This window comes from Dasypus novemcinctus, chromosome 24 (assembly GCF_030445035.2).
Source record: "Dasypus novemcinctus isolate mDasNov1 chromosome 24, mDasNov1.1.hap2, whole genome shotgun sequence".
NCBI lineage: Eukaryota > Metazoa > Chordata > Mammalia > Cingulata > Dasypodidae > Dasypus > Dasypus novemcinctus.
Window position 1 is genome coordinate 33414628 of NC_080696.1, and position 27141 is coordinate 33441768.

Here is a 27141-nt window from a genome sequence, read left to right on the forward strand (position 1 = left end):
CAATGGGGATAACAAGAATCTGACAGGATAATACTCCTGAGGCATTCACAGGCTAATGAAACAGCCAATGTAAAGGCCAGAAAGTGGGAAAGCACATTCAAGGAAAAGTGAAGAACCAGAAGTAACTCAAATCTAAGGAGGGAGTGAGTAGAGTGGGGAGTTGGTGGATAGGTCCCATTGAATAAGGCCCTGGAGTTGCTTCTTAATTCACAGGTGAGTGGAGATAGAGGTGGAAAGGCATTCCTGGCTGAGGGAGTAAAAGGACAGGTATGGGATGGATATGAGAAGTGTAGAGCATGTTTGAGAAACAGCAAGGAATCTGGAGTGACTGAAGCAGAACGGGCAGGGGCCGAAGGGCCGCGAATGCCAGAGCCAGGAGGCCAGACTGGATTCCATGCTGCCAGCTCCCCCAGCTCTCCTTGGTCTCATGGCCTTCCCCACCCCTGCTTCCACCTCCTTTCTAAATCCTGCACACCCCAAGTCCTAGATACCTTAGGCCTCACCTCACCCCCAGTATACTGTTCCTAGGGCGCTTCGGAAACCAGGCTGATCACTTCTTGGGCTCCCTGGCATTTGCAAAGCTGTTGAACCGTACCCTGGCTGTACCCCCCTGGATTGAGTACCAGCATCACAAGCCTCCTTTCACCAACGTGAGTGCCTCCTGCTGACCTTGGCCCTTGTCCACCCTTCCCCAACCCTTTTTATCTCTGCTTGACGCCAAAGTCCTTCTCTAGGCTTTACCTCCCACTCCCCAGGCTTGTCCTACCACCCACCCACTACTACTGTCTTCCCTGGAATAACAATGGCTAACATTTATGCAGTGCCTGCTGTGTGCCAGGCACTATTCTGAGCACTGCATGAAGATTAGCTCATTTCTTTCTCATTCCTTTGAGGTAAGTATGCTCCGATAGTTTCAAAGAAGCAACTGGTTAGTTAATAACTTGCCTAAAGCCACAATCCCAGGCAGTCTGGTTCCAGCACTGCCTCTCAGCCCATCACCTTTTGACCAGAGAGGATGGGACCAACCAGGGCTGGAAATGGAGGCTTTAAGCTCAGGTCACAGGCTCTGGAGTCAGACAGACATAGATGTGAATTCCAGCTCTGCTACTAACAACCTGTGCTACCTTGGACAAGTTCCCTAATCTTTTTGAACCCCCGTTTCCTAATATATAAAACTCAAAGGTTGTTGGGAAGGTTTTTGATGGAGGTAACTGACATAAAGGGCTTAAGTGCCTCATGCGAAGTAAGCACATGTCTTGCCACGCTGAACTCCTCCCTGTGTTCTTCATTATCTGGAAAGCATGGTCTTTATGTGTACTGGTCCCCCTGCCTGGAGAGCCCTTTCTCTACCCTGACTAACTCCTTATAGTCCATCAGTTGCCACCTAGATGTCTCTGCCTTGGGAACAGCTCAAGCCCCAATTGCTTGTTGCATCAGTGCCCCTCTCTGGGGGCTGTCTGGGCATCCTCTGTCTCCTGTGGTGATGCTCCCCACCCTTGTAATTCCTTGCTTGTTCTTTGTGTCCTCCACTGACCCTGAGTGCTCAGGGAGGGCAGACCGTATCTGTCTTTGTTCACACTGTATTCCCAGGTGCCTAGCACTTAGTAGTAGCTAAATTAGTATTTAATGAGTTGACTTAAATATTTTTGAGTAGACTTCAAAAATTATACTTATTCTGCTCAAAACACTGCATTTCATTCTTAAAACCTGTTTCTCTGTGTTGGTTTTATTTTTCTGTTTGCATGCCTGTAGTTAAAGAAGGTGTTAGCAGTTATCGGTTAAGAGCCAGAGTACCTAAGATCATAACCTGGCTTGGACATTTGGGTAAGGTACTTTACTTTTCTGCTCCTCAATTTCCTCCTCTTTTGAAATAGGCTGGTAATAATTGCTCCTACCTTCCAGGGTAAGGATTAAGTGAGCAAGCGATTGTAATTTGCCTTGAGCAAGGGTTGTAGGCCTCCCTCTTAGGATCAGATGATCTCATCAGTGTAAAGTGCTTCAGACACAGGAAGTCCTCAGTAACTGGGAGCCATTGATGTAGCCCTGAGGTTTTACACTTAACTGTTACAGTTTAGACATTGCCCAGCTGTCTCCCTCTGGTTTGCTTGCTCTCTCTCCCCTTACATTCTCAGCCAACAGTCTTCACTTCCTTGCTTTCTATGGGATTCTCAGCCCAGTCCATTTGGGCTCCCCCTTCCCTACCATGACCGTTCTCACTGAGGTAACCAGGGACTTACCAAATCCAGGGTCATTGCTCAGTCTTTGTCTCACCTGACCTCCTGTTGTCATCTGGCCCCACAAGTCTCTTTTCTGAACTTCCCCTCTTCCTTGGCTCCTAGGACACCACTTGCTCCTGCTTGGGCCCTGGCCTCTCAGCATTTTCTTGTTTACACTGATTGGGGGTCCTCTTGCCCACCCACTGTTTAAATGTTGGTGTATCTCCTTTTTCTGTTTGCTTCTTAGTAGTGTGACTTGAGTTGAGTTCTCTAGATTCTGTATGCCTGAGTTCCTTCATAAGTAAACTGGAGGTGGTTGTATTCCTACTTCTTAGAATTAGATGATCTTGTAATCTAAGTATTTAAAAATTTTAAAAAAAAAACATTTTTTTAATAAAAAAAAAAGAATTAGATGATCAAATCCCTGGAAAGCAATAAATACAGTGCCTGGTGCTGTTATTACCATTATTTACTCTGCTATAAATTTCTGTTAACTCTTGTAACTTTCATTACTTTCCAGGTACCTCCCAAATTATCCATGGCCCAGGCTCTCCTTTGACCACAGGCCTATGTTTCTGACTCCTAGACCCTTGAGTCTATTTGGGGAACCTACAGATATCTCAGAATTGAGCCTCAGCATCTTTCCACTCAAACCTGTTACCTGAATTCCCAGCCTTAGTTTATGTCACCTCCATTCACCTGAATAACAAGTGGAGAACCTAGAGATCATCCTAAATGCCTCCCTTAACCTATGCACTCAGCCCCCAAACCCTCTGCTTTGCCTTCCTTTTGACCTGTTCTTGGCTCTCGGGTTTTCATTTGGACATATGGGAGTCGCCCAATCAATACATGTTGAATGAATACTTGAACAAAAAAAGGAACATTGCAGTGTCTTCCTCATTCCTCTTCCTACCTCTGATCTTACCATCAATACTTTCTCTCCTCTACTACCGAGAGTGATTTTTCAAAATTTCATGTTATTTCTACTTGAAATCCTCTGGCAATACCTCATTGCTAATACTTAAGTTTCCTACGGTCTGTTCATTGGAATGCAAGGACTACTCACGTTAAATCAGTTTTGAAAATTCTATTTTCAATTCCCCATCCCCTCTGCGCTTGCAGATTTGAAATGCACATTAGCATGCTAAAAGCCCCCAAAAGTCCTGCAATAAGGAAACTGTCTTAACTAAGCATTTCCTAGGCCTGTTTGACTCTGGAGCCATTTTATTGCAGAACCCTTTATCTGCCTGAACTAGTAGAACATGCTTGAAGAACCCTGACCTATAGGATAAGGTCCATACTTTTTTCCATGGTGTTCTAAGAAATATTTCAAAATCTAGAAAAACGCAAAGATTAATATAATCACCATCCACGTACACACCACTAGAAGCGATAATCATTAACATTTCTCGTCTTTGTCTTTTCTTTTTGTTAATAAAAGAAATAAAATGTTACAGATAAAACTGATAAAAGATAAAGTGTTTCTTGGTCCCTCCCATTACTCCTAGTTCTTCCTTCATTGCTCCCGCTCCCAGTCAACCACTACTGTGAATTTAGTGTATTTGGTATGACACTTTCCAAGTTCTTTTGGATACTTCCATTGCAGCATTGAGCATTCTTATAACTGTCTCCTGGTGCAAAATATAAGAACTTCCCTAGGGAAATATCTAGGAGTAGAAGGAGTGTTAGGAATTTATATTAGATACTGCAAGGTTATATTCCAACGTTGTTATTCTAAAATGTATACTTCTACCAGTCATGTATGAGAGGGCCCATTTCCCCACATCCATTTCGATAACGAACTTTAAATTTTTGCTGATCTTAAGGATGAGAAGTAACATCTCAATGTAATTGTAATTTGCTTTTTCTTAATTACTGGTGAGACTGCATATCTTTTGAACGTGTTGGGTATTTGGGTTTCCTTTGCTATGCAGTTATCCCTATCCTTTGCCCGTAGTCTCTCTCTTTCTCTCTCTCTCTTTTTTCCTCGCCCATAGTCTCTTTGCCTTTTTTCTTACAAATCAACAGGTGTATTGAATACAAGAGATGGTATCATTTGTTCTGTAGTTTTCAGATGTCTTCTCCTAGTGTGTCTTCTGACTTGACTTTGGTGTCTTTTGTCAAAAGTTTTTCATTGTCATGTAGTCTGAGCTGTCAGGATTTTAATAACCATCTCTAAAACAGCCACTGGGACACTGAAGAAGGACCTGTACGCCTCTCTTTCCCCCTTTCCTGTAGCTCCATGTGTCCTACCAGAAGTACTTCAAGCTAGAACCACTCCAGGCCTACCATCGGGTCATCAGCCTGGAGGACTTCATGGAGAAGCTGGCTCCTATCCACTGGCCCCCTGAGAAGCGGGTTGCTTACTGCTTCGAGGTAGCAGCACAACGGAGTCCTGATAAGAAGACATGCCCCATGAAGGTAGGTCCTGTGGAACTGGAGGGTCCCTTCTGCCTGTTCCTTGTCCTCTAGCAATATTATGGGGGACAGCACCAGAAAGGCTTAGAGTAGAAAAACAGAGAATTGAGTCCCAATTCTAACATGTATCAGCGGTGTCACTTTGGGCAAATGACTTTGCTTCTCTGAGCCTTAATTTTTACCTACAAAATAAAGATGCCCATCCTAACTCTGCTTCCCTCAGAAAGTGTCATGAGGACCAGGTGTAAGAGTGCTTATACCCTGTAAAGTGCCACACTGGTAATAATAGCTCACATAGCACTCACTATGTGCCAAGTATCATGTTAGGTGCTTTATACATATTAACACATTTAATTCTCAAACAACTCTTTGAGAAAGGTACTATTACTATCTCCATTTTACAAAGAAGAAACTGAGCACAGCACAGAGAGGTTCAATACCTTGCCCAAGGTCACACAGCAAACAAGTGGTGAAACGAGATTCAGTCCTATATAATTTGGCTCCATTGTCCATCCTCTTAACATGTATGCTTTTTTTTTTTTTTTTTAATTTTTTTATTTTTTATTGACTTTGTAATAATATTACATTAAAAATATATATGTGAGGTCCCATTCAACCCCACCCCCCCACCCCCCCTCTCCCCCCCCCCAACAACACTCGTTCCCATCATCCTGACACATCCATTGGATTTGGTAAGTACATCTTTGGGCACCTCTGCACCTCATATACATTGGTTCACATCATGGCCCATACTCTCCTCTATTCCATCATGTAGGCCCTGTGAGGATTTACAATGTCCGGTGATTACCTCTGAAGCACCATCCAGGGCAGCTCCATGTCCCGAAGACGCCTCCACCTCTCATCTCTTCCTGCCTTTCCCCATACCCTTTGTCCATTATGTCCACTTTTCCCAATCCAATGCCACCTCTTCTATGTGGACACTGGATTGGTTGTGTCCATTGCACCTTTATGTCAAGAGGAGGCTCAGATTCCACCTGGATGCTGGATGCAATCCTCCCATTTTCAGTTGTAATCACTCTAGGCTCCATGGTGTGGTGGTTGTCCTTCTTCACCTCCATCTTAGCTGAGTGTGGTAAGTCCAATAAATCAGATTGTAGGTGCTGGAGTCTGTTGAGGCTCAGGATCTGGCTATCACATTGTCAGTCCAGAGATTCAAATCCCCTAAATATATCTTAAACCCCAACATTAACTGCACCTCCAGCACATTACATGTATGCTTTTTTGTCTCTCAGCAGGTAAATGAAAGTTTGTAAATGCCTGATACTTTGAGTATAAGATAATCCCTAAATCAGTCTTTCAGTGCTTATGCTAAAATCTGAGAAGACTAATTGGAGCAACTGTGAATTTTGAGAAAAAGACCTGGTTTACACCCCTAATCGTGTCTTTACTTGCTGTGTGACCTTGGGCAGGTATCTTACCCTCTCTAGGCCATGGTTTCCATCTTGAAAATGAGGATGTTTTACTAGTTAAGTTTCAAAAGTCACTGGAAGCTCCAGTCCCATGGTCCTAAATCCGAGATCTGCTTCCTGCCCCAGATCCCCACAGGTATGTAGGGTGGGCAGCATGTAGTAGATGAGCAAGAAAAACTCCTTCAGGTACCATAGCAAACAGCTCCTGCTAGGAACGAGACTAGAGGCACCTCTCCTCAGCCACCAGCCCAGGAATTACAAGAAACATTCTACTGGACCATCATATGAAGCATGTTTCAGCCTGCATCAAATTGTCCAGGATTCTCCTACCCACAGTTCCTTGGTCTCATCCACAAATGGCTTTCCCTCCCTACCAGTAAGCCTTTGTGTGTTCTTTCTGCAGGATGGAAATCCTTTTGGCCCATTCTGGGATCAATTTCATGTGAGTTTCAACAGATCTGAGCTTTTTGCTGGCATTTCCTTCAGCGCCTCCTATAAGGACCAGTGGATCCAGAGGTACTTGGCGGGACAGCATGCTGGGTATTGGGAAAGGCCCTGGGGTCCATAACCGACCTGCCATGGCAGTTTGCACCACTGCTGGCTCTCTCTCCCTCTACCCCACCCTGATGTATAAGACCAAAGGTGCGGCGGCTCTGTCTGTTGAACTTGGGATCCTGTGTGATCTTTTTCCATCTCAATGCCTGACATGGTGGGACGTTGACCTGCCGCAGAGTTGAGCAAGAGTTTATTGGCCGATAAGGGATGTCATAAAAAGAACATTGTGCAGTCACATGAGTCTCAATTTCCTTCTCTAGGCGTGAGAATCATTCCCCTATTGCCTTCCTCTTCACAAGGTGAAAACTGAAAGCAACTTCTAGAGAACAACTAGGTACAGACTGAGAAGTGATGTCATCATGATAATTATTGGATATGTTTTATTAATTGTGTTCCAGTAGGCCCTATTAAAAAAAAATAGGTTAGCAGGGTATAGGCACAGGCGGTGGAATATTTATAGAGTGTCTGCCATGTATGAGAGGTAGCACTTAAGGACCACAGGTGATATAAAAACAAGGAAGCCTCCTCCCCGGCTCTCACCATCTTGCTCCCCCCACTCTTGGAGCCGAGTCACCTTTTCTCTTTCAACACTCTCTTCCCCCATTCCGACCCTTTCCTAGTGTGTCTCGGCCGCAGCAGCAGAAACCGCACCTTCTCTGCCCCCACATTCTCCACACGGGACCCGCAGCCATGCCTACAAGTGTTCTTAAAGCAGAGATGAATAATACTGCAGCTAGCCCAATGTCCACTGCCACTTCAAGTAGTGGAAGAAGTACAGGGAAGTCAGAGTATGATGAGGTACCAGCGATTAAACCTGGGAACTCGTTCATGCAAAGCAAACACTCAACTACTGAGCTATACCGACTCCCCTAACTTTCTAATTTTGCCTTTAGGAGGTTGATGTAATACACATTTCCACCAATAGTATGAGAACTCTCTCTCTTCTTATGTTTCTTTATCTTTGACAATTTAACAGTAGAAATGTGGTGTTTTAGCTTTTCTTTGACTCCTGAGCTTGAAAATGTTTTGGCTGTTCTATATTTTTTTCTTTTGTGAATATCTGTTCATGTTTTTAGTGTACTTTTACTGAGGTCTTGTTTCTTTTTCCTTTGGTTTATTAAGGCATTTAATATATTAAAGGTGTTGACTCTTTATCATAGCTGGCAGTCTCTTCAACTCCCCCTCCCATTTATTTTGGTTTTCTTAAGGTTTGTTTGTAGTGATTTTTTAATATGTAAGTTTTCATTTTTATGTGCTTAAATCAGTCTTTTTCTTTATGACTTCCAGCTTAGAAAGAAATTACTGTATATATTGTTATGTACTTTTTTCTATTTCAAGCTTTCAGTTTCTACAGTTAAATATTTAATGCATTCTTTTGTTGTATGGCATGAGGGAGTGTTCTAAGGTAAAATAATTTTATTTCAAATTGGTCTGCCAGTGGTTTCACTAGCACAAATTAAATAAGCCTTCCTTTCCCCTCAGAATTGAAATGCTACTTTTAATAGATAGTAAGTTATTATGTTCGAGAAAAAAAAAAAAGGAAGACTCAGCCTTTAGGAGCTACAGTCTAGTTATGATGATGATAACTAACATAGTAAGTGCACTTGACCTTGATGCTATGGCTTGGGAGGGAAGGTTTGGGCTTAAAAATTAGACTTGCATTCCGGTCCAGCTCAGAAGTTGTGGGGAGCATGTGAATCCAAGCATGGTATACACGTAGCACAGCACTGGGTTTTTGGTAAACTAAGATAGGCAGATGTAAAGAAATAAGTATAGCTCTGGGGTAAGACAGTCCTGAGCTCTGACCCAGCACTGCCTGTTTCTAGCTGGGTGATCCTGAGGAAGCCACTCCAGCTCTCTGGCCTAGGTTTCCTCCATGGCTTAATGGAGTGTTAGTGGTACCTCTTAGCTCATAGGGGTACATGGCACCGAGTAAGTAGCAAACCAATGTTGGCTGTTATTTCTATTCTCATGCTTCATTTTATTTAAGCCTTTGAAAAATTTCATGGAGTGGACATTATTTCTACTTCACAGGTGAAGAAACTGCTCAGTGAGGTTAAATAACTTGCCCAAAGTCACATAGCTGTTGAATGGGCAGCTGGGATCTGTACGTAAGCCTTTAATAATAATAATAACTAATATTTATTTAGTGCTTACTATGTGCCAGACACTGTTTTAAGATTTTATGGGTACTAACTCATTTAATTCTTCCAAAGTCTATGGGATCAGCGTTTTTGCAATCTGTGCTTTACATATGAAGGATTGGAAGCAAAGAGTGGTAAAGTCATTTGTTCAGGGCCTGCAGCTTAAAGTGGCAGAGTTGGAATTTGAGCCCAGGCAGTCTGACTCCAGAGCAACCATTCTTAATCATCGCGGAGAAAACAACTATGCTTTTAATAGCTGCCTTGCCTTCAGAGCTAGTTGATGAACTACTGAGGATATTCAGTCATGGCAGATTCTAATCTCCCCTCATTGTTCATTTCCTACTTGGTTCTCCCAATTCAGCTCTGAATGACTTGGAACTATTGTTGGAAGGCAGACCTGCCGTCAAAGGATGGAGATTTTCTCCTATTTATAGTATGCCAGGGAAAAAAAAATCATGCCAGCAGCTCCCAAAGCAAAGTTCCAGAAAATCAGGGAAAAAAGACACAATCCTAATTGGAAGGGACTGTGCTGCATGGATGCATCAGTTGAGAATGTTGCTGAAACCTTTGTTCACTGCCCCATAGTTTTGTTTGTTCATTGCATTGTAGGATTTGCATGAGAGCTTGAGGAAGTGTGTGCCTTAAAACCAAAGTTTTAAGAAAGGAAGACAAATAGGAAAATGAGGTCGCTGGAGGCAGTCTGAGAGAGTTGAGAGAGTTAGAACCACCTGGGCAGCCTTGCTTCCTCCCCCCACCCCCCCAAAGATGGCTTCCTCATCTATTTGCTAGTTGTTGTTGGTTTGTTGCGGGTTTTTTTTCTCATTGTTTGCATTCATTGCTCGTTGTTTTTGCTCATTGTCTTTTGCTCGTTGTCTGTTTTTTCTTTAGGAGGCACCAGCAACTGAACCCAGGACCTCTCATGTGGGAGGCGTGAGCTCAACTGCCTGAGCCATATCTGCTCCCCAACCTTACTTTCTTTCACTCCTTCCTTCAACATGCATTTAAGGGGTACCCCTTAGATATCAAGCCCTGGAGGCTGGATGCTGGGAATATAGGCAAGAAAAAGGCAGCTAAGGCACCTGCCCTTATAAAATAGTCTGATGGGAGACAGGGAATAAACTTTTACATAAGATAGTTCCAGAATGATATAAGTACTGTGAAGGACATAAACATGATATGTGATTGGCAAGGCTGAGACCTGAAGGATGAGAAGGCACCAGCCATGCAAAGAGCTGGAGGGAAAACTGGTTCCTCCTGGTTGGGACATCAAGAGCAAAGGCCCTGAGGCAGGAACAAGCTTAATATGGTCAAGGGGCAGAAAGGAGGCAATTGTGATTGGTGTGGAACAAACAAGGCGTTGGAGGTTCCTGTTACCTAATGCTGCGTAATAAACCACTCCAAAGCTTAGTGGCTTAATAAGAATTTCATATTATTTCTGTGAGCTGACTGGGTTCAGCTGGGCCCTTCTTGCTGGTGGTCTCCTTTGGCTGCGGTCATCTGAAGGCTTTACTGGGCTCCATGTCCCAGTGGGCTCACTCATGGTGGAAGGTGGTGCCAGCTGTCTTCGGGGGGCTTGGCTGCGGCTGCTGATGGTGTGCACACCCCTGACCTCCCCATGAGGCTTGGGTTTCTACAGCTTGGTGGCTGGGTTTCGAGAGGGTGTGTGCAGAGAGACAGGAAGTGTTCCAAGAGACAGGAAGTAGAAGCTGCTGGTCTCTTAAAGCCTGGGCCTAGAAACCAGTGGTTTCCCTTCTACCATATGCTCCTGGGAGGGGGCATAGACACCACCCAATAGGGGGAGATTCAAAGAATTGGTGGCCATCTTTTATCTGCCACACAGGAGATGAGATTGGAGAGGTGAAGAGGGATCAGACCTTGCAGGGCTTTGTAGGCCATCATGAGGCACTCTGATAAGCCTGTGAACGATTATTAGGGATGGGTTTGAAAGAATATGCAATTTAGGCATTTTTTAAAAAATACTGGACACTTGTTATAGAAAATTGTCCTTTTGGAACAAGGGAGTAGGGCAGAATGGAATTGGAAAGAGTGAAACTCTTCACTGACTATGTGACTAGGTAGCTTGCTTCTTCTCTCTGGCTTCAGTGTTCCATCTGTATGAAACAAAAAGAATGAACAAGATCAGTGGTTTTTTTTTTTTTAAGGTTTATTTATTTATTTCCCCTCCCCCCCCACCCCAGTTGTCTGTTCTCTGTGTCTATTTGCTGCGTCTTCTTTGTCCACTTCTGTTGTTGTCAGCAGCACGGGAATCTGTGTTTCTTTTTGCTGCTTCATCTTGTTGTGTCATTTCTCCATGTGGGCGGCGCCATTCTTAGGCAGGCTGCACTTTCTTTCACTCTGGGCGGCTCTCCTTATGGGGCGCACTCCTTGTGCGTGGGGCTCCCCCACGCGGGGGACACCCCTGTGTGGCAGGGCACTCCTTGTGCGCATCAGCACTGCGCATGGGCCAGCTCCACATGGGTCAAGGAGGCCCGGGGTTTGAACCGTGGACCTCCCATGTGGTAGACGGACGCCCTAACCACTGGGCCAAGTCCGCCACCAGATCAGTGGTTTTTCAAACCATTCCTCAAAGTTCTAGAAAAGTACCTCTAGGACCTTCACAGGGGCAAGGATGGGGAGCCAAGTTGGAAGGGCTTAGGCCCTTCCCCACCAACTTCTACCAGAAACTTTCTTTTGTGTATCAGGGTTCAGAGTAAGCTAAAAGAAGTTTGCGGATTTCTCTTGTATATCAGGCTTAAAGTAGGCTACATGTAACAGAAACCCAAAATAGCAGAAGATTAAGAAGCTAGAAGTTTATTGTTTCTCTAAGTAAATAGACATACTGAGATATGCATCCAAGGGCAGCTCCATGGTGTCATCAGGAATCAGGTCCCTATCTTTCTGCTTAGCCATCCTATTATTGATTTTTATCTTCAGTGACACATCATGGGCCAAGATGGTGGCAGGATTCCAACCATCACATCCTTGCCCCAGGCAACTGGAAGGGCAAAAGGGGCAGAAGGAAGAGCACATCCCCACCTTTTTAAGGAGCCTCCCCAGAAGTTCCCTATAACTCTTCCTCTTACATCTCATTAACTAATACTTAGGCACACAGGCCGTACCTAGCTGCAAGGTGTGCTGAGGAATGTTCTTTCTTTGGGCTGCCATGTGCCCAGCTAAACTCATGTTCTTCAAGAAGAGGGAAAGGGATTTCTGAGGATCCTGCCAGCTCTGTGGGTCTGAGTCTGAATATCCTGGTAGAGACAGACATTTATTGCACATTTACTGTTTGTTGTGTTTTTTCAAATTTTATTTCTCTCCCCTCCCCCCCCCAAATGTCTGCTTTCTGTGTCCATTTCTGTGTCTGCTTACATTCTTGTCAGCAGCACTGGGAATCTGTGTCTCTTTTTGTTGCATCATCTTGCTGCATCAGCTCTCCATGTGTGCGACACCACTCCTGGGCAAGCTGCACTTTTTTAACGCGGGGCGGTTCTCCTTAGACAGGGCGCACTCCTTGCGCATGGGGCTCCCCTACGTGGGGGACACCTCTGTGTGGCACGGCACTCCTTGCACACATCAGCACTGTGTGTGGGTCAGCTCATCACACCGGTCAGGAGGTCCTGGGTTTGAACCCTGGACCTCCCATGTGGTAGGTGGAAGCTCTATCCGTTGAGCCAGATCCACTTCCTGCACCTTTACTGTTGGAAGGCTATGGACCATTGTATTGAATCATCCTTGTGATATGAAGGTAACAGGTATCTGAGTGCATGACTTATCATTCTTCTGGGCTGCAGCCTTCCTGCAAGCCTGGCTCTGTCTTGTTTACGTCCTGGTGTCCTCTGCATTCAGCATGGTCTTCATCTACTGGTCCTACCACCGTGCACTAGGTGCACAATGGATGCTGTGCATAGAAATTCTAGCTTCTGGCTGCTCCCATGGCTTCTCTCTGTCCAATTTCCTTTGCTTCTAAGGACTTCAGCCATCTTGGATTAAGGCCCACCCTCATTCAATTTGGGCCACACCTTAACTAATAACATCTTCAAAGGTCCTATTTTCAAAAGGGTTCACAGCCACAGGGCCAGGGGTTAGGACCTCAACATGCCTTTTGTGGGGAACATGATTCAATCCCCAATAGTCACCCTCTGGACCTCCCAAAGACATGTTCTTCCCACATGCAGAATACATTCATTCCATCACAACATCTCATAATCCTTAAGCCATCTTAGAATAACCTAAGTATGAAGTCTCATGGAACAGTTATGGAAGTGGTCAGCATGGGGCAAAATTCCTCTGCCTGATGCACCTGTGAAACCTAGAAAACAAGTTATCTGCTTCCAATATACAGTGGTGGTGCAGGCATACAATAAACATTCCCATTCCAGATAGGAGAATCTAGAAGGAAAACGGGTACAGGACCTAAGTTCTGAGAGTCGTCTGTGGCCTGATTCTTTGTCTTCCCAGCCTGATGGAGTGGCAGCCCCTCCCCTTCCAAGTGCTTGAACAACAACCATGTACTCCCTGGGCATCAGGGTGGCAGAAGGTGCAAGGCTTACTTTCTTCAAGTGCCAGGGCAGATGGCTTGCTCCCTCCAAGTGCAGGGGTGGGCCTGCCCTTTCCTCACTCATAGATGGGCCCACTCTCATGGCCTGAGAAGACCTCTTTGGGAGACCTTAGCTTCCGTGGTGGTTCTGCCCTTGAAGTCATTCTTCCTTTCAATTTGTTCCTTCTCTGTCCTTTTTGGGCAATGCTTCTGTTCATACAAATTTCACCAAAGCTTAATGTCTTTGCATGCAATTCCAGGGAGTCCAAACCCTTGGACATTAGAACTTTCTGCATGTCCTTCCTGGATAACTGCATTTCCAGTCTTAACTCCCACTGAAATGACTGACAGGATCCATATTCAACCACATCCTCTTGAGAGTAGGCCTGTTTAGTTAAACCCACATATGGAGCCCTGTTCTCTGGGGAGTCATTTCCCAAAAGCTCAGGGAAGTCCCAGATAGAGCCACTTCTGGCCTTAGTCTCAAAGGACACTATCTGGATAGGCTGACAATTTTCCAAATCAGTTGTGGTTTCCTTGTACTTAACCTGAATCCTCAGGTTCTCTCTTTACTCTCATTTCACTATAAATGCAAGGAGAAGCCAAGCTGTACCTTCCATACTTTGCTTGGAATTCTCAACTAAATATCCAAGCACATTGCTTGCAAGTTCTGCCTTCTCTCCGACATCAGAACACAATTTCTCTAAGTTCTCTGCCACTTTTTAATAAGAATTGCCTTTCTTCCAATTTCTAATAACAGTCATTTCCTTCTAAAGCCTTATCAGAGGTATACCTTTGATATCCATATTTCTACCAACAGACTCTTTAAAGCAGTCTAGGCTTTTTCTATCCGGTGCCTCACAATCCTTCCAGCCTCTGTACGTTACCCAATTCCAAAGCCATTTGCACATTTTTAGGTATTTGTAGAATCAAATGAGTTAATACACCTAAGGCAGTTGGAACACTGCCTATCACATATTAAGGCTCAATAAGCAATCACATATATGCTTGTAAAAACAGACAGTTAGGGTCTCGTAAGACAAGTATTATATAGAATTAGGCAATCAGCAGACACTTACTCGTTGCTTCCTTGGTGATTGAGGGCCTGAAATAATGGTGATTGAGACCACTCAGGTCCCACCTTCACAGGCCTAAGAATCGAGCAAGGAAGACAGTTGTTGAACACATCAGTATGTACAGAGAGCCTCATGGACAAAGTGAGGTTGAGTGAGAGTGGCGCCTGCTCTTGAGTTTGCCAAGGAAGCTATTTGGATTGGTCATAAAGAGTGAGTGTGTCCATTGCAGTGCTGTTGTATGAGTGAAACATTGAGACAACTTCACTGTCCATCAGGAAGGGAGCAGATAAATAAATAGTGGTCTATTTGTGCAAACTGGAAAATTCAAGAGCAGTTAACATTATCACATCATCCACATAATCAACATGGCCAAATCTTCAAGACATAAAACTGGATTGAAAAAACAACAAATTGAAATAGGTTATGTGCAATGTGAAAATAATTTTCTGAGAACTTTTTGTGCGCCAGAAACTTTTAAGTGCTTTGATTATATTAACCCATTTAATCCTATCAGCAGCTCTGTGAGGTAGGGACTGTTATCAGCTCTATTATGCAGATGAGAAAACTGAGGTACAGGGTGGTTAAGTCACCTGCCCAGGTTAATAAGTGACATAGTCAACATTAGGTCAACATTGGAACAAGGAAGTCTGGCTCAACAGCCAATGGTCTTAGCACTACACTGTGTAAACAGTATACAGAGTAATATGATATTGAGGGATGGGGATGAATATATATAGTAAAAGAATAAAAATAAAAAACCATTATCTTCTGGGAAGAAGAAAAGGAAAAGAAATGGTAAGATAGAGATTATTTAGATGTGTATCTTTTTAAAAAATCTGAAACAAATAAAGCAAAGTGCTAATATCTGCTCATTTGGATCCCAAGAATATGGATTGTTAAATTATTTTAAGTATTTTCCATATAGTTTAAACTGTTTCACAATTTTTAAATTGGAATTTTTATTGTAGATTCATGTGCAGTTGTACAAAATAATCCAGAGAGATCCCATGTACCCTTTAGCCAGTGTCCCCCAACATTTTGCCAAGCTGTTTCATAACCAAGATATTAGCATTGGTATGGGAAGCGGATTTGGCTCAACTGATAGAGCATCCAGCTACCACATGGGAGGTCCAGGGTACAAACCCCAGGCCTCCTGACACCTGTGGTGAGCTGGCTCATTCGCAGTGCTGATGTGCGCAAGGAGTGCTGTGCCACACAGGGGTGTCCCCTGCGTAGGGGCGCCCCACACGCAAGGAGTGCACTCCGTAAGGAGAGCCGCCCCATGCAAGAAAAGCGCAGCCTGCCCAGGAATGGCACCACACACATGGAGTGCTGACACAGCAAGATGGTGCAACAGAAAGAGACACAGATTTCCAGTGCTGCTGACAAGAATGCAAGCAGACACAGAAGAACATACAATGAATGGACACAGAGAGCAGACAATGGGGGGGAGGGAGGGAGAGGAGAGAAATTTTTTAAAAAATGTATTAGCGTTGGTATAATCTATCCTTATTTCCTAGTTTTACTTGCACCCACTTATGTGTATGTGTGTGTATGTGTTTAGTTTATACAATTTTATCCTGTATGTAAATTTGTGTATCCACCACTGTAGTCAAGATAAACTGTTTCGTCATTACAAAGATCCTTGGATTGCCCATTTATAACCATACTTACTTCCCTACACACACACATATCATATCCCTAAGCCTTGGCAACCACTAATCTGTTCTCTCTTTCTGTTCTCTCCTCTGTATTGTCGTTTCAAAAAATGTTACAGAAGTGGAACCATACATACAAAGCTCTTTGGGATTGGCTTTTTCCGCTCAGCGTAATTCCCTTAAAAGCCATCCAAGTTGTTGCTAGTATCAATAGTTGTTCCTTCCCATTGCTGAGTAATATTCCTAGTAGTCCATGCTGTGGACATATCACAGTTTGTCCAGCCATTCACTTGTTCAAGAACATCTGGGTTGTTTCCAGTTTTGAGCTATTATGAATAAAAGTTGTTATGAACATTCAAATATGTGTTTTATACAAGTGTAAGTTTTTATTTCTCTGGGTAAGTGCCCAAGAGTGCCATATTTGGGTTGCATGTAATCATATGTCCAGTTTGATACAAAAGTACTAAACTGTTTTCCAGAATAGCTGTGCCTATTTCACAATTTTGAGAAAAGGATTTTAATTTGCCTAGGGATGGCATTCCAGGTAGAGAGATCTGTGCAGAGATCTGGAGTTTGAAGGTGCTTTGAGAGTTCATGTAGCAGCAAGGTGTTTCATGTTTCTGGGCTATAGGCTCCATTTACCTGAAGAGGGAACAAAGGTTTGCTCCTCATTCAGTCAGCAAGGATTTATTGAGTTTTTCCATGTGCCAAACACTGTTCTAAGCACATTGAAGGCACTGCCTTCAGAGACCTGAACCCAGTAAGAAAGACATGAAGTAATTACCAAAGTGCTGAGTGTGCAAAGCTGGGAGGAGAGTCCTTGGGGTTGGGGGTATAAGAGGGGGATCTGAAGATCTCTGGTGCATTCCAAAAACAGGGATCATGCCTGCCTTGTTCTCCCCCAAATCCCAGCACATAGTAGGCTGTCAGTAAATATTTGTTAAGTAGTGACTAGATATACACATTCCTTGTGAGCATAACTTGTCTGTTGCCCTTTGTAAGCAGCTGCACGTCCCAATCCCGCCATGTAGGTAAAAGGGCAAAAGCTTGGTCCAGACAGCCCACCCTGGAGTGAATTACTGTACCACAGACTGGAAGCCAGAGTGGCATATAAAAGGCTGGAATGCTCTACTGTAAATTTTTAATTGTTAAACAAGCAAAAAGGGCTGTAAATTCCGGGCGGCGGGACAGTATTGCATATTGCCTGTCGCCACTGCCAAGGTTTCTTATCAGCCCGTTAGGATTTCACAACCTCTTGTGCTCCTTGCATGTCACAGGGGCCCCTCCACAGGGTCTCTGGGGCATGGTGCAATGCCATCCTTTTTCCCGTGGGGGTGGTGGCAGTCTCTCCGTCCTCCGTCTGACTTCCCTCATTCTGTCTCATGCCTAGATTTTCCCCAAAGGAACATCCAGTGCTCGCCCTGCCTGGGGCCCCAGCCCAGTTCCCTGTCCTGGAGGAACACAGGCTGCTCCAGAAGTACGTGGTGTGGTCAGATGAGATGGTGAAGATGGGAGAGGCCCAGATCCGCTCTCACCTCGTCCGGCCCTACGTGGGTGTTCATCTGCGCATTGGCTCTGACTGGGTAACTTCCCCTCCCTCTCACTGACAGACTCAGATGTGTCCCTGAGCAGGGCCTGTGCCTGTGAGGATTGAAAACTAAGCCCTTAACACCAGGTCCCAGCCAGGGCGCTCACTCAGCCAGCTCCGTAGGATTGCATCCCACCATCCCACTGCAACATTCATCACAAACATGTCCCCTGATTGCTTGCTCACCCGCTCTTGTTTAAGCACTTGCCGTTTACAGATGGGTAAATCGAGGTATCAAGCTAGATCCCTTGTCAGACAACAAGCCAAAGAGAGACCCATGACCCAGTAGTCCTCTGCCCTGGTGTAGTCTTTAGCTGGTGTACTCCTTATTGAAAGACAAGCAATTTGAGATTGGGTGGGGCACCCAAGAAATGAAGATGTCATCCTCTGAAAATTTGGAATTTGGATCCTGTATAAGTGTGCAGGGACCTCATCAGATTATCCTCCTTGTGAAAATGGGCTGGACCAATATAGAGTCTCCTTCATTTATGTAAAGGTATTTTTTTATATATGTTAGAAATGCTCATTGTTGAAAACTTGGAAAATAATGAAAAAGTAAAGAAATTACATTAAAATTCACTCATAGTTAAAGAGGTAGTCACACACACACTCACCCACTAGGCTCCCTTCCTGCCCCTCTTCCACAAAGAAAAGGAACCAGGCCCAGATTATTTAATGGGCTGTTTCAACCAAACCTTCAAGGAATTGATAATTCCTATCTCTATTTTCCTAGAGCATAAAAAGATATAGGGTGCTAATCATTTCTTAAACAGCTAGCATAACACTAATGCCAACTAAGATAAGGTCAACTCAGAAAGCTAGAGCTCATTCTCATTTATGAGCATAGATCCACAGCTCCTAAGTAAAATATTAGCAACAAAATCTAATAGTGTATTAAAGAACCTACAACACAAACAAGTAAAATTTATCCCAGGCATGCCATGAAATTCACTGTATTAATACCCAAAGAAGAAAAATCATACAGTCATCTCAGTAGAGGCCAAGAAAGCATTTCATAAAAGTCAACACCCATTCATGATAAAACTCTTAACCAACCAGGAATAGAAGGGCAACTTGATAAAGTCTATCTCTCCGAAACCTACAGCAAACATTGTACTTCTTAGAGAACTATCACAAGTGTCCCATTGAAGTCGGGAATCAGATAAGGTTGCCCATTATCACCACTACTGTTCAGAATTCTACTGGAAGTCCCAGATAATGCAGTAAGAGGGAGAAAAAAAATTTTTTTGTAAAAAGCCAATATCCAGGAGCAGATGTAGCTCAAGTGGTTGAGTGCCTGCTTCTCATGTACAGGGTCACAGGTTTGATCCCCAGTACCTCCTAAAAACAAACAAGCAACTCTCATTGGGGAGCAGATGTAGCTCTGTGGTTGAGCATCTGCTTCCCACATATGAGGTCCTGGGTTCAATTTCCATTATCTCCAAAAAATGGGAAAGAAAAAAAAAGTCACTATCCTACCACTTAGAAAAAAAATTACTATTTTGATGTGTTTTCCTCTTCCCTCAATGCTCATTTTTAAAAAACAGTTGAGTCCTCCTGTATAGCCACTTAGTGGTTCTTGCACCTGGGGTTTCAGGGACAGTTGTTTGTCTTTAAAGCTGTGTCCCCCACCCCCCTTGTAGAAGAATGCCTGCGCCATGTTGAAGGATGGGACTGCAGGCTCGCACTTCATGGCCTCTCCACAGTGTGTGGGCTACAGCCGCAGCACAGCTGCCCCGCTCACCATGACCATGTGCCTCCCGGACCTGAAGGAAATCAGGCGGGCCGTGAAGCTCTGGGTGGGGGCGCTGGATGCCCAGTCGGTCTATATCGCCACTGATTCTGAGAGCTACGTGCCCGAGATCCAACAGCTCTTCAAAGGGAAGGTATGCGTGGGCCAGGGGGAAGCTTAGTGGGGAAGAAATCAAAGAAAGTGCCAGGGTGGGCCTGCTGCTCCCTCTGCGTGCCTTGTTCTCTCCCACCACCAGGCTTCTGCATGGGCTGAACATACAGTTCTGCCTGGATATACAGTTCCTCTCCACTTCTTCCCCTTCCTTCAAACCCCAGCTAAAACCCGCCTCTGCAGAGTTTCCCTAGTTCTCCTTCTACTTCTGTAGCTAATGTGTGCCTGCTGGGAGATCTAACAAATGACTTCTCCTGAAGCACTTTCTGAACTAGATGAGACTAATGAAGGAACGTGTCTGACTTCTTCCTATAAGTCGTAGTCTCCTTGAAGGCAGGATCCAAGGCTAGATCACTGTTAGTTTCCTTCGTGTCTAGCCTGGGGCTTTGACCTCCTCAGGGGCAGACCACCTTACCATCACCAGTGTCTAGGACACACAGCAGGCACTCAGCAAGTGTTAGTTGAATAAGGACACTAAGAGAAGGCTCTTGGTAGAGATCCCAAAGAGCAGTTAATAGAGTGGACTCTGGAGCAGAGAATTTGAGTTCTGCTAACCTTACACAAGATACTGTGCAACCTTACACAAGATACTTCACCTCTCTGTGCTTATTTTTCCTCATCTATAAAACAGGGCTGAGAAAAGTACCCATTTCATAGGGCAGTTGTAAAGATCAGTTATAAAGCAGTTCCTGTTACAGAGTAACAATAAAGTTGGTTGTCATCAATAGTAGAAGCAGATGGTTGATGAATAAAGGAAAAGATCTTTTGGGCTTTGTAACTACTGAAGGAAGCTGTGAATAGTAGTTATTCAATGTAAGAATAAATAATAAAAGGTGCTTGGTAAATGCTTACTAGATCAGTAAAGAGTAGGTAAAACAGATTGGTAAAACAGCTGAATTAATAGTCAACATTCAATAAGACTTTATTGAATGAATGAAAGTCCTAAATGCTCGTGTAGACCTTAAAGGCTCTCTAGCAGTGGGTGCCTTAGCTTTATGTTGAAGGGCTCCCTTTCTCTCTTTTAGTCCACCTTGTAGAAGAGGTGCTGATTCAGTGTGCTCTGGTCTCCTACCCACCCCTTTTATAGGTAGAATGTCAGAGCTGGGAGAGACTTAGGGTACTCTAGCCCAAACCCTACATTTTTGTTTTGTTTTGTTTTGTTGCAGGTTCATTTTTTTTTAGTTAGCAGAGTTTACAAAACAGTCATGCTTAACATACAGGATTTCCATACATCACTCTATCACCAGCACCTTGCATTGTTATGGAACATTTTTTATAAATGATGAAAGAACATCATTGAAATACTACTGGTAACTATAGTCCATAGCTTACATTTGGTGTATTTTCCTATAACCCACCCTATTATTAATATTAATTTGTTATAGTTCATGGGAGAACACTCTCATATTTGTCTGTTAACCAGTACATAACACAGGGTTCACTGTGTTATGGAGTTCCATGCTTGAACAGTCCATCCAAAGTATATATTTAGTGGCTCTCAGTTTCATCACAGAGTTGTGCTGTCACCACCTCAGTGGCATTACTCCAAAATGAAAATTCCCACGTCTCCTTATAACCCCCATTGTTGACCCTTAGCATTGATATAGTACCTTCTTTGCCCCTGATGCAAAAATATTACAATATTACTGTTAACTGTATTCCATGAGTTAAATTAGTTTCGTTTTCCCCTGAATCACTATATTCTTAACACTTTGTTATGTGACATACATTTGTTCTAGTTTATAAAAAGCCATTCTTGTATTTGTGCTATTAACTATAATCCGCATCCACCTCTGGGTTCACTATGTTATTCAGTCCCTAGATTATCTCTAGCTTTCTTTCTAGTGATGTTTACATCCCTAGACTATCCTTTTCAGCCACAATCACATCTATAAATCAGCAGTGTTAGGTTTTGTTTGTTTGTTTTTTTAAAGATATGTAATTTCCTTTTTAAGATTTATTTATTTATTTCTCTCCCCTTCCCTCCCCCCCCACCCCAGTTGTCTGTTCTCTGTGTCTATTTGCTGCGTTTCTTTGTCCACTTCTGTTGTCAGCAGCACGGGAATCTGTGTTTCTTTTTGTTGCGTCATCTTGTTGTGTCAGCTCTCCGTGTGAGCGGCACCATTCCTGGGCAGGCGGCACTTTCTTTTGCACTGGGCGGCTCTCCTTACGGGGCGCGCTCCTTGCGTGTGGGGCTCCCCTACACGGGGACACCCCTGCGTGGCACGGCACTCCTTGCGCACATCAGCACTGCGCATGGGCCAGCTCCACACGGGTCAAGGTGACCTGGGGTTTGAACTGTGGACTTCCCATGTGGTAGACGGATGCCCTAACCACTGGGCCAAGTCCACCGCCTCACTACAATGTATTACCATCAACTCTATCCATTTCCACACCTAAACAATAAACCTTAATAAAAATTCTACATACATTAAGCATCAGCTCCCATTCTCAACCCTCGTTCTATCTCCTAGTAACCTATACTCTAGAGCAGAAGTTCTTAACAAGGGGTCTGTGGAAAGTGGATTTGGCCCATTGGATAGGGCGTCTGCCTACCACATAGGAAGTCCAGGGTTCAAACCCAGGGCCTCCTGACCCGTGTGATGAGCTGGCCCACACACAGTGCTGATGCGCGCAAGGAGTGCCCTGCCACACAGGGGTGTCCCCTGCGTAGGGGAGCCCCACGCACAAGGAGTGCGTCATGCAAGGAGAGCTTCCCAGCACGCAAAGCACACACAGAGAGCTGATGTAGCAAGATGACGCAACAAAACGAGACACAGATTCTGGGTGCTCCTGACAGGAATACAAGCAGACACAAGAACACACAGCAAATGGATAAAGAGAGCAGACAACTGGGAGTGGGGTCAGGAAGGGGAGAGAAATAAAATAATTAATTAATTAATTAAAAAAAACAGGTCTGTGAGCTTGAATTGAAATTTTTAAAAAAACCATTATTCTTGTGGGGATGTGTTAGTGTGGGTATAATATATTTATTAAATAATACACAGTATAGTGTGGACTTAGTTAGTAGTCTCTGGTTTTCACCTGACTGGGGTCTGTGGAACAAAAAAGGTTAAGAACCCCTGCTCTAGAGTTTAACTCCATGAGTTTCCTTATCATATTTAGTTCATTTTAGTGAGACCATACAATATTTGTCTTTTTGTGTCTGGCTTATTTCACTCAAAATAATGTCCTTAGGGTTCACCTATGTTGTCATATGCATCCCAACTTCATTTCCACTTACAAGTGTGTAGTATTGCAAGTGTGTATGTACCACATTTTGTTATCCATTCATCGGTTGATGGACATTGGCATTGTTTCCATCTTTTAGCAATTGTGGATAATGCCGCTATGAACATCGGTGTGCAAATGTCAGTTTGTGTTCCTGCTTTCAGTTCTTCTGAATACATTCTTAGTAATGGGATTGCTAGATCATATGGCAGTTCTATATTTAGCTTCCTGAGGAATGGCCAAACTGTCCTCCACAGAGGCTGCACCATGCTACGAGATTCCCACCAGTGGTGGAATCTTTCCATATCCTCTCCAATACTTGTAGTTCTGTCTTTTTGGTTTTTTCTTTGTTTGTTTGTTTGTTTTTCTTATTCTGTCTTTTTAATAGTCACCATTCTGATAGGTATGAAATGATACCTCATTGTAGTTTTTATTTGCATTGCCCAATAGCTAGTGATTATAACATCTTTTCATGTGCTTTTTTGCTATTTATATTTCCTTTTTGGAAAAATATCTATTCAAGTCTTTTGCCCATTTTTAAATTGGGTTGCTTGTCTTTTAATCATTGAGTTGTATGATCTCTTTATACAACATGGAAATCAAACCCTTATCAGATATGTGGTTGCCAAATATTTTCTCCCATTGTATAGGTTGTTTTTTTGACAGTCCTTTGAAATACAAAAGCATTTACTTTTGAGGCGGTCCCATTTCTCTGTTTTTTCGTTCATCGTTCATGCTTTGGGTGTAAGGTTTAAGAAACCACCAAGTTATCAGATCTTTTTTTTTCTATTTTAAAGATTTATTTTATTTATTCATTTCCCCCCTTGCCGCCGCCATTGTTTGCACTCACTGTCTGCTCTCTCTATCTGTTTGTTGTGTGCCTATCTTCTTTTTAGGAGGCACTGGGAACCAAACCTGGGACCTCCCATGTGAGGGGGAGGTGCTCAGTGGTTTAATCCACCTCCACTTCCGCTTGTTGTGTCTCTTTGTTGCGTCATCTCATTGCATCAGCTAACCACACCAGCTTGCTGTCTTGCTCATCTTCTTTAGGAGATGCTGGGAATCAAACCTGGGACCGCTGTGTGGTAGGCAGGTGCCCAACTGCTTGAGCCACATCCACTTCCCTATCACAAGATCTTGAAGATGTTTACCTACATTTTCTCCTAGGAGTTTTATTGTTCTTTTATACTTTTATTTAGGTCTTTGGTCCCTTTTGAGTTAATTTTTGTATAAAGCGTGAAATAGGGGTCCTTTTTTTCTTTTGGATGTGGATATCCATTTCTTTTAGTACCATTTGTTGAACATACTTTTCTGACCTAGCTGAGTGGATGTGATAGCCTTTTCAAATATCACTTAACCATAGATGTGAGAGTCTATTTCTGAACTCTCAAATTGATTCCATTGGTCACTATGCTTTTCTTTATGCTGGTACCATGCTGTTTTTACCACTGTAGCTAAGTAATACACTTTATTTTTTATTTTTTTGAAGATTTATTTTCTTTCTCTCCCCTTCCCCGCCCCCCCCGTTGTCTGCTCTCTGTGTCCATTTGATGTGTGTTCTTCTGTGTCCACTTGCATGCTTGTCAGGCGGCACCAGGAAACTGTGTCGCTTTTTTGTTGTTGTTACATCATCTTGCTGCATCAGCTCTCCATGTGTGTGATGCCATTCCTGGGCAGGCTGCGCTTTTTTTGCATGGGGCGGCTCTCCTTGCAGGGCGCACTTCTTGCACGTGGGGCACCCTTACACAGGGTACACCCCTGTGTGGCATAGCACTCCTTGCATGCAGCAACGCTGTGCTTGGGACAGCTCACCACATGGGTCAGGAGGCCCTGGGTATTGAACCCTGGACCCTATATGTGGCACACAGACACTATCAGTTGAGCCACAACTGCTCCCCAGTAATATGCTTTAAAGTCAGGAAATGGGAGTCCTCCAGCTTCATTCAGTCTCCGAATCCATGAAAATGAAATGTCCTTCTATTTATTTAGGTCTTCTTTGGTTTCTTTTAGCAATGTTTTGTAGTTTTCTGAATACAGGTCCTTTATGTCCTTGGTTAAGTTTATCCCTAAATATTTTATTCTTTTTAGTCACTATTGTAAATGGAAATTTTCCCTGACTTCCTCCTCAGGTTGCTCATTAGTAGTGTATAGAAACCTTGTGTTAATCTTGTATCCCACCACTTTGCTGAACTCATCTATGAGTTCTAGTAGTGTATTTTTCAGGATTTTCTAGGTAGAGGTTCATATCATCAACAAATAGCACAGATTTTACTTTTTTTCTGTTTGGGTACCTTTTATTTCTTTTTCTTTCTCTTTTTCTTTTTTCTTTTTTTCCTAATTGCTCTAGCTAGAACTTCTAACACAATATTAAATAGCAGTAGTGACAATGGGTATCCTTGCCTTTACCCAGTGTCAGTGGGAAAGCTTTCAGTCTTTCACCATTCAGTATGATGTTAGGTGTAGGTTTTTTCATAGATGCCTTTTATCATGTTGAGAAAGTTTCCTTCTAGTCCCATCTACCATAGTGTTTTTATTAAGAAAGGATGCTGTATTTTATCAAATGCCAAATGCCTTTTTGGCATCAATTGAGATGATCCTGTGATTTTTCTTCAATTTACTATTGTGGTGTATTGTACTGATTGATTTTCTTGTGTTGAACCACCCTTGCATACCTGGGATAAAACCCACTTGATCATTCTTTTTCTGTGCTGTTGGATTAGGTTAGCAAGTATTTTGTTGAGGATTTTTGCATTTATATTTATTAGAGAAATTGGTCTGTCATTTCTTTTTTCGTAGTGTCTTTATCTGGCTTTGGTATTAAAGTGACTTTAGCTTCATAGAATGAGGTTGATGGCATTGCCTCCTGTTCAGTTTTTTAGAAGAGTTTGAGCAAGATTAGTATTAAATCTTCTTTGATTGGTAGAATTCACCTGTGAAACTGTTTGGTCTTGGGCTTTTCCTTTTTTGGGAGGTTTTTGATGATTGATTCAATCTCTTTACTTGTGACAGGTTTGTTGAGGTCTTCTGTTTCTTTTGGGGACAGTGTAGGTTTTTCATGTCTTTCTTGGAATTTGTCCATTTTATCTGTGTTGTCTAATTTATTGGCATACAGTTGTTCATGGTATTCTCATGTGTTCTCCTTTATTTCTGTGCTGTCAGTCATAATGTCCTCTCTCTCATTTCTGATTTTATTTATTTGCATCTTCTCTCTCCTTTTCTTTGTCAGTCTAGTAGCTAACTAAAGGTTTTTCAATTTTTGTTGATCTTCTGGAAGAACCAACTTTTGGTTTTATTGCTTCTCTCTTGTTTTGTTTTTTCTCAATTTCTTTTGTTTCTGTTCTAATCTTTGTTATTTTTTTCCTCCTGCCTTCTTTGGGATTAGTTTGCTGTTCTTTTTCTAGTTCCTCCAGGTGCTCAATTAGATCTTTGATTTTAGCTTTTCTTTTTTAATGTAAGCATTGAGGGATATAAATTTTCCTCTCATCACTGCCTTTGCTGCATCCCATAGATTTTTTTTTTAAGATTTATTTTATTTATTTATCTCCCCATCTCCCCTGTTTTCTGATCTCTGTGTGCATTTGCTGTGTGTTCTTCTGTGTCCGCTTGCATTCTTGTCATGCAGCACTGGGAAATTGTGTCGCCTTTTTTGTTGCATCATCTTGCTGTGTCAGCTCTGAGTGTGTGTGGCACCACTCCTGGGTAAGCTGCGCTTTTTCCATGTAGGGCAGCTCTCCTTGCGGGTGCACTTCTTGTGTGTGGGGCACCCCTATGCGGGGGACACCCCTGCGTGGCACAGCACTCCTTGCACATGGCAACACTGCACGTGGGCCAGTTCACCACATGGGTCAGGAGGCGCTAGTTACTGAACCCTGGGCCTCCTTTATGATAGGCGGACGCTCTATCAGTTGAGCCACAACCCATCCCATAGGTTTTGGTAGGTTATGTTCTTGTTTTCCTTTGTCTCAATAAATATCCTGATTTTTCTTGCCATTTCATTGATTGTTTTAAGAGTATATTGTATTTTTTGTGATTTATATTATCTTAAAAAATAATGAAATAAAAGAATTTTAAAAAATGAAAAAAAAATCATGTTACAGCCAAAAAAAAAAGTATATTTTTAACCTCCATATATTTGTGAATTTTCCCTTTCTCTACCTGTTACTGATTTCCAGCTTTATTCCATTATGATCAGAGAAACCACTTTGTATAATTTCAATATTTTTAAATTTATTGAAACCTATTTTGTGACCCAGCAAATGGTCTATCCTGGAGAAGGATCTATCCATGAGGACTTGAGAAGAATGTATATCCTGCTGTTTTGGGGTACAAAGTTCTATATATATCTGTTATTTCTAGTTCATTTATCACATTACTCAAGCTCAATT

The 27141-nt window shown here is 43.1% G+C and overlaps 1 protein-coding gene across 2 annotated transcripts in view; it reads left to right on the plus strand.

The window, feature by feature from the left end:
* POFUT1 (protein O-fucosyltransferase 1) overlaps nucleotides 1-27141 on the plus strand; it is a 35703-nt gene that overhangs the window by 1389 nt on the left and 7173 nt on the right. Inside the window, exons 2-6 of one of the 2 annotated variants that reach the window (XM_058286877.2) lie at nucleotides 529-650; nucleotides 4455-4637; nucleotides 6468-6580; nucleotides 17425-17617; nucleotides 19266-19508. In XM_058286877.2, coding sequence (XP_058142860.1) covers nucleotides 529-650; nucleotides 4455-4637; nucleotides 6468-6580; nucleotides 17425-17617; nucleotides 19266-19508 — 854 coding nt within the window. The remainder of the gene's footprint in view (nucleotides 1-528; nucleotides 651-4454; nucleotides 4638-6467; nucleotides 6581-17424; nucleotides 17618-19265; nucleotides 19509-27141) is intronic. The other variant, XM_058286878.2, reaches the window with a different exon arrangement.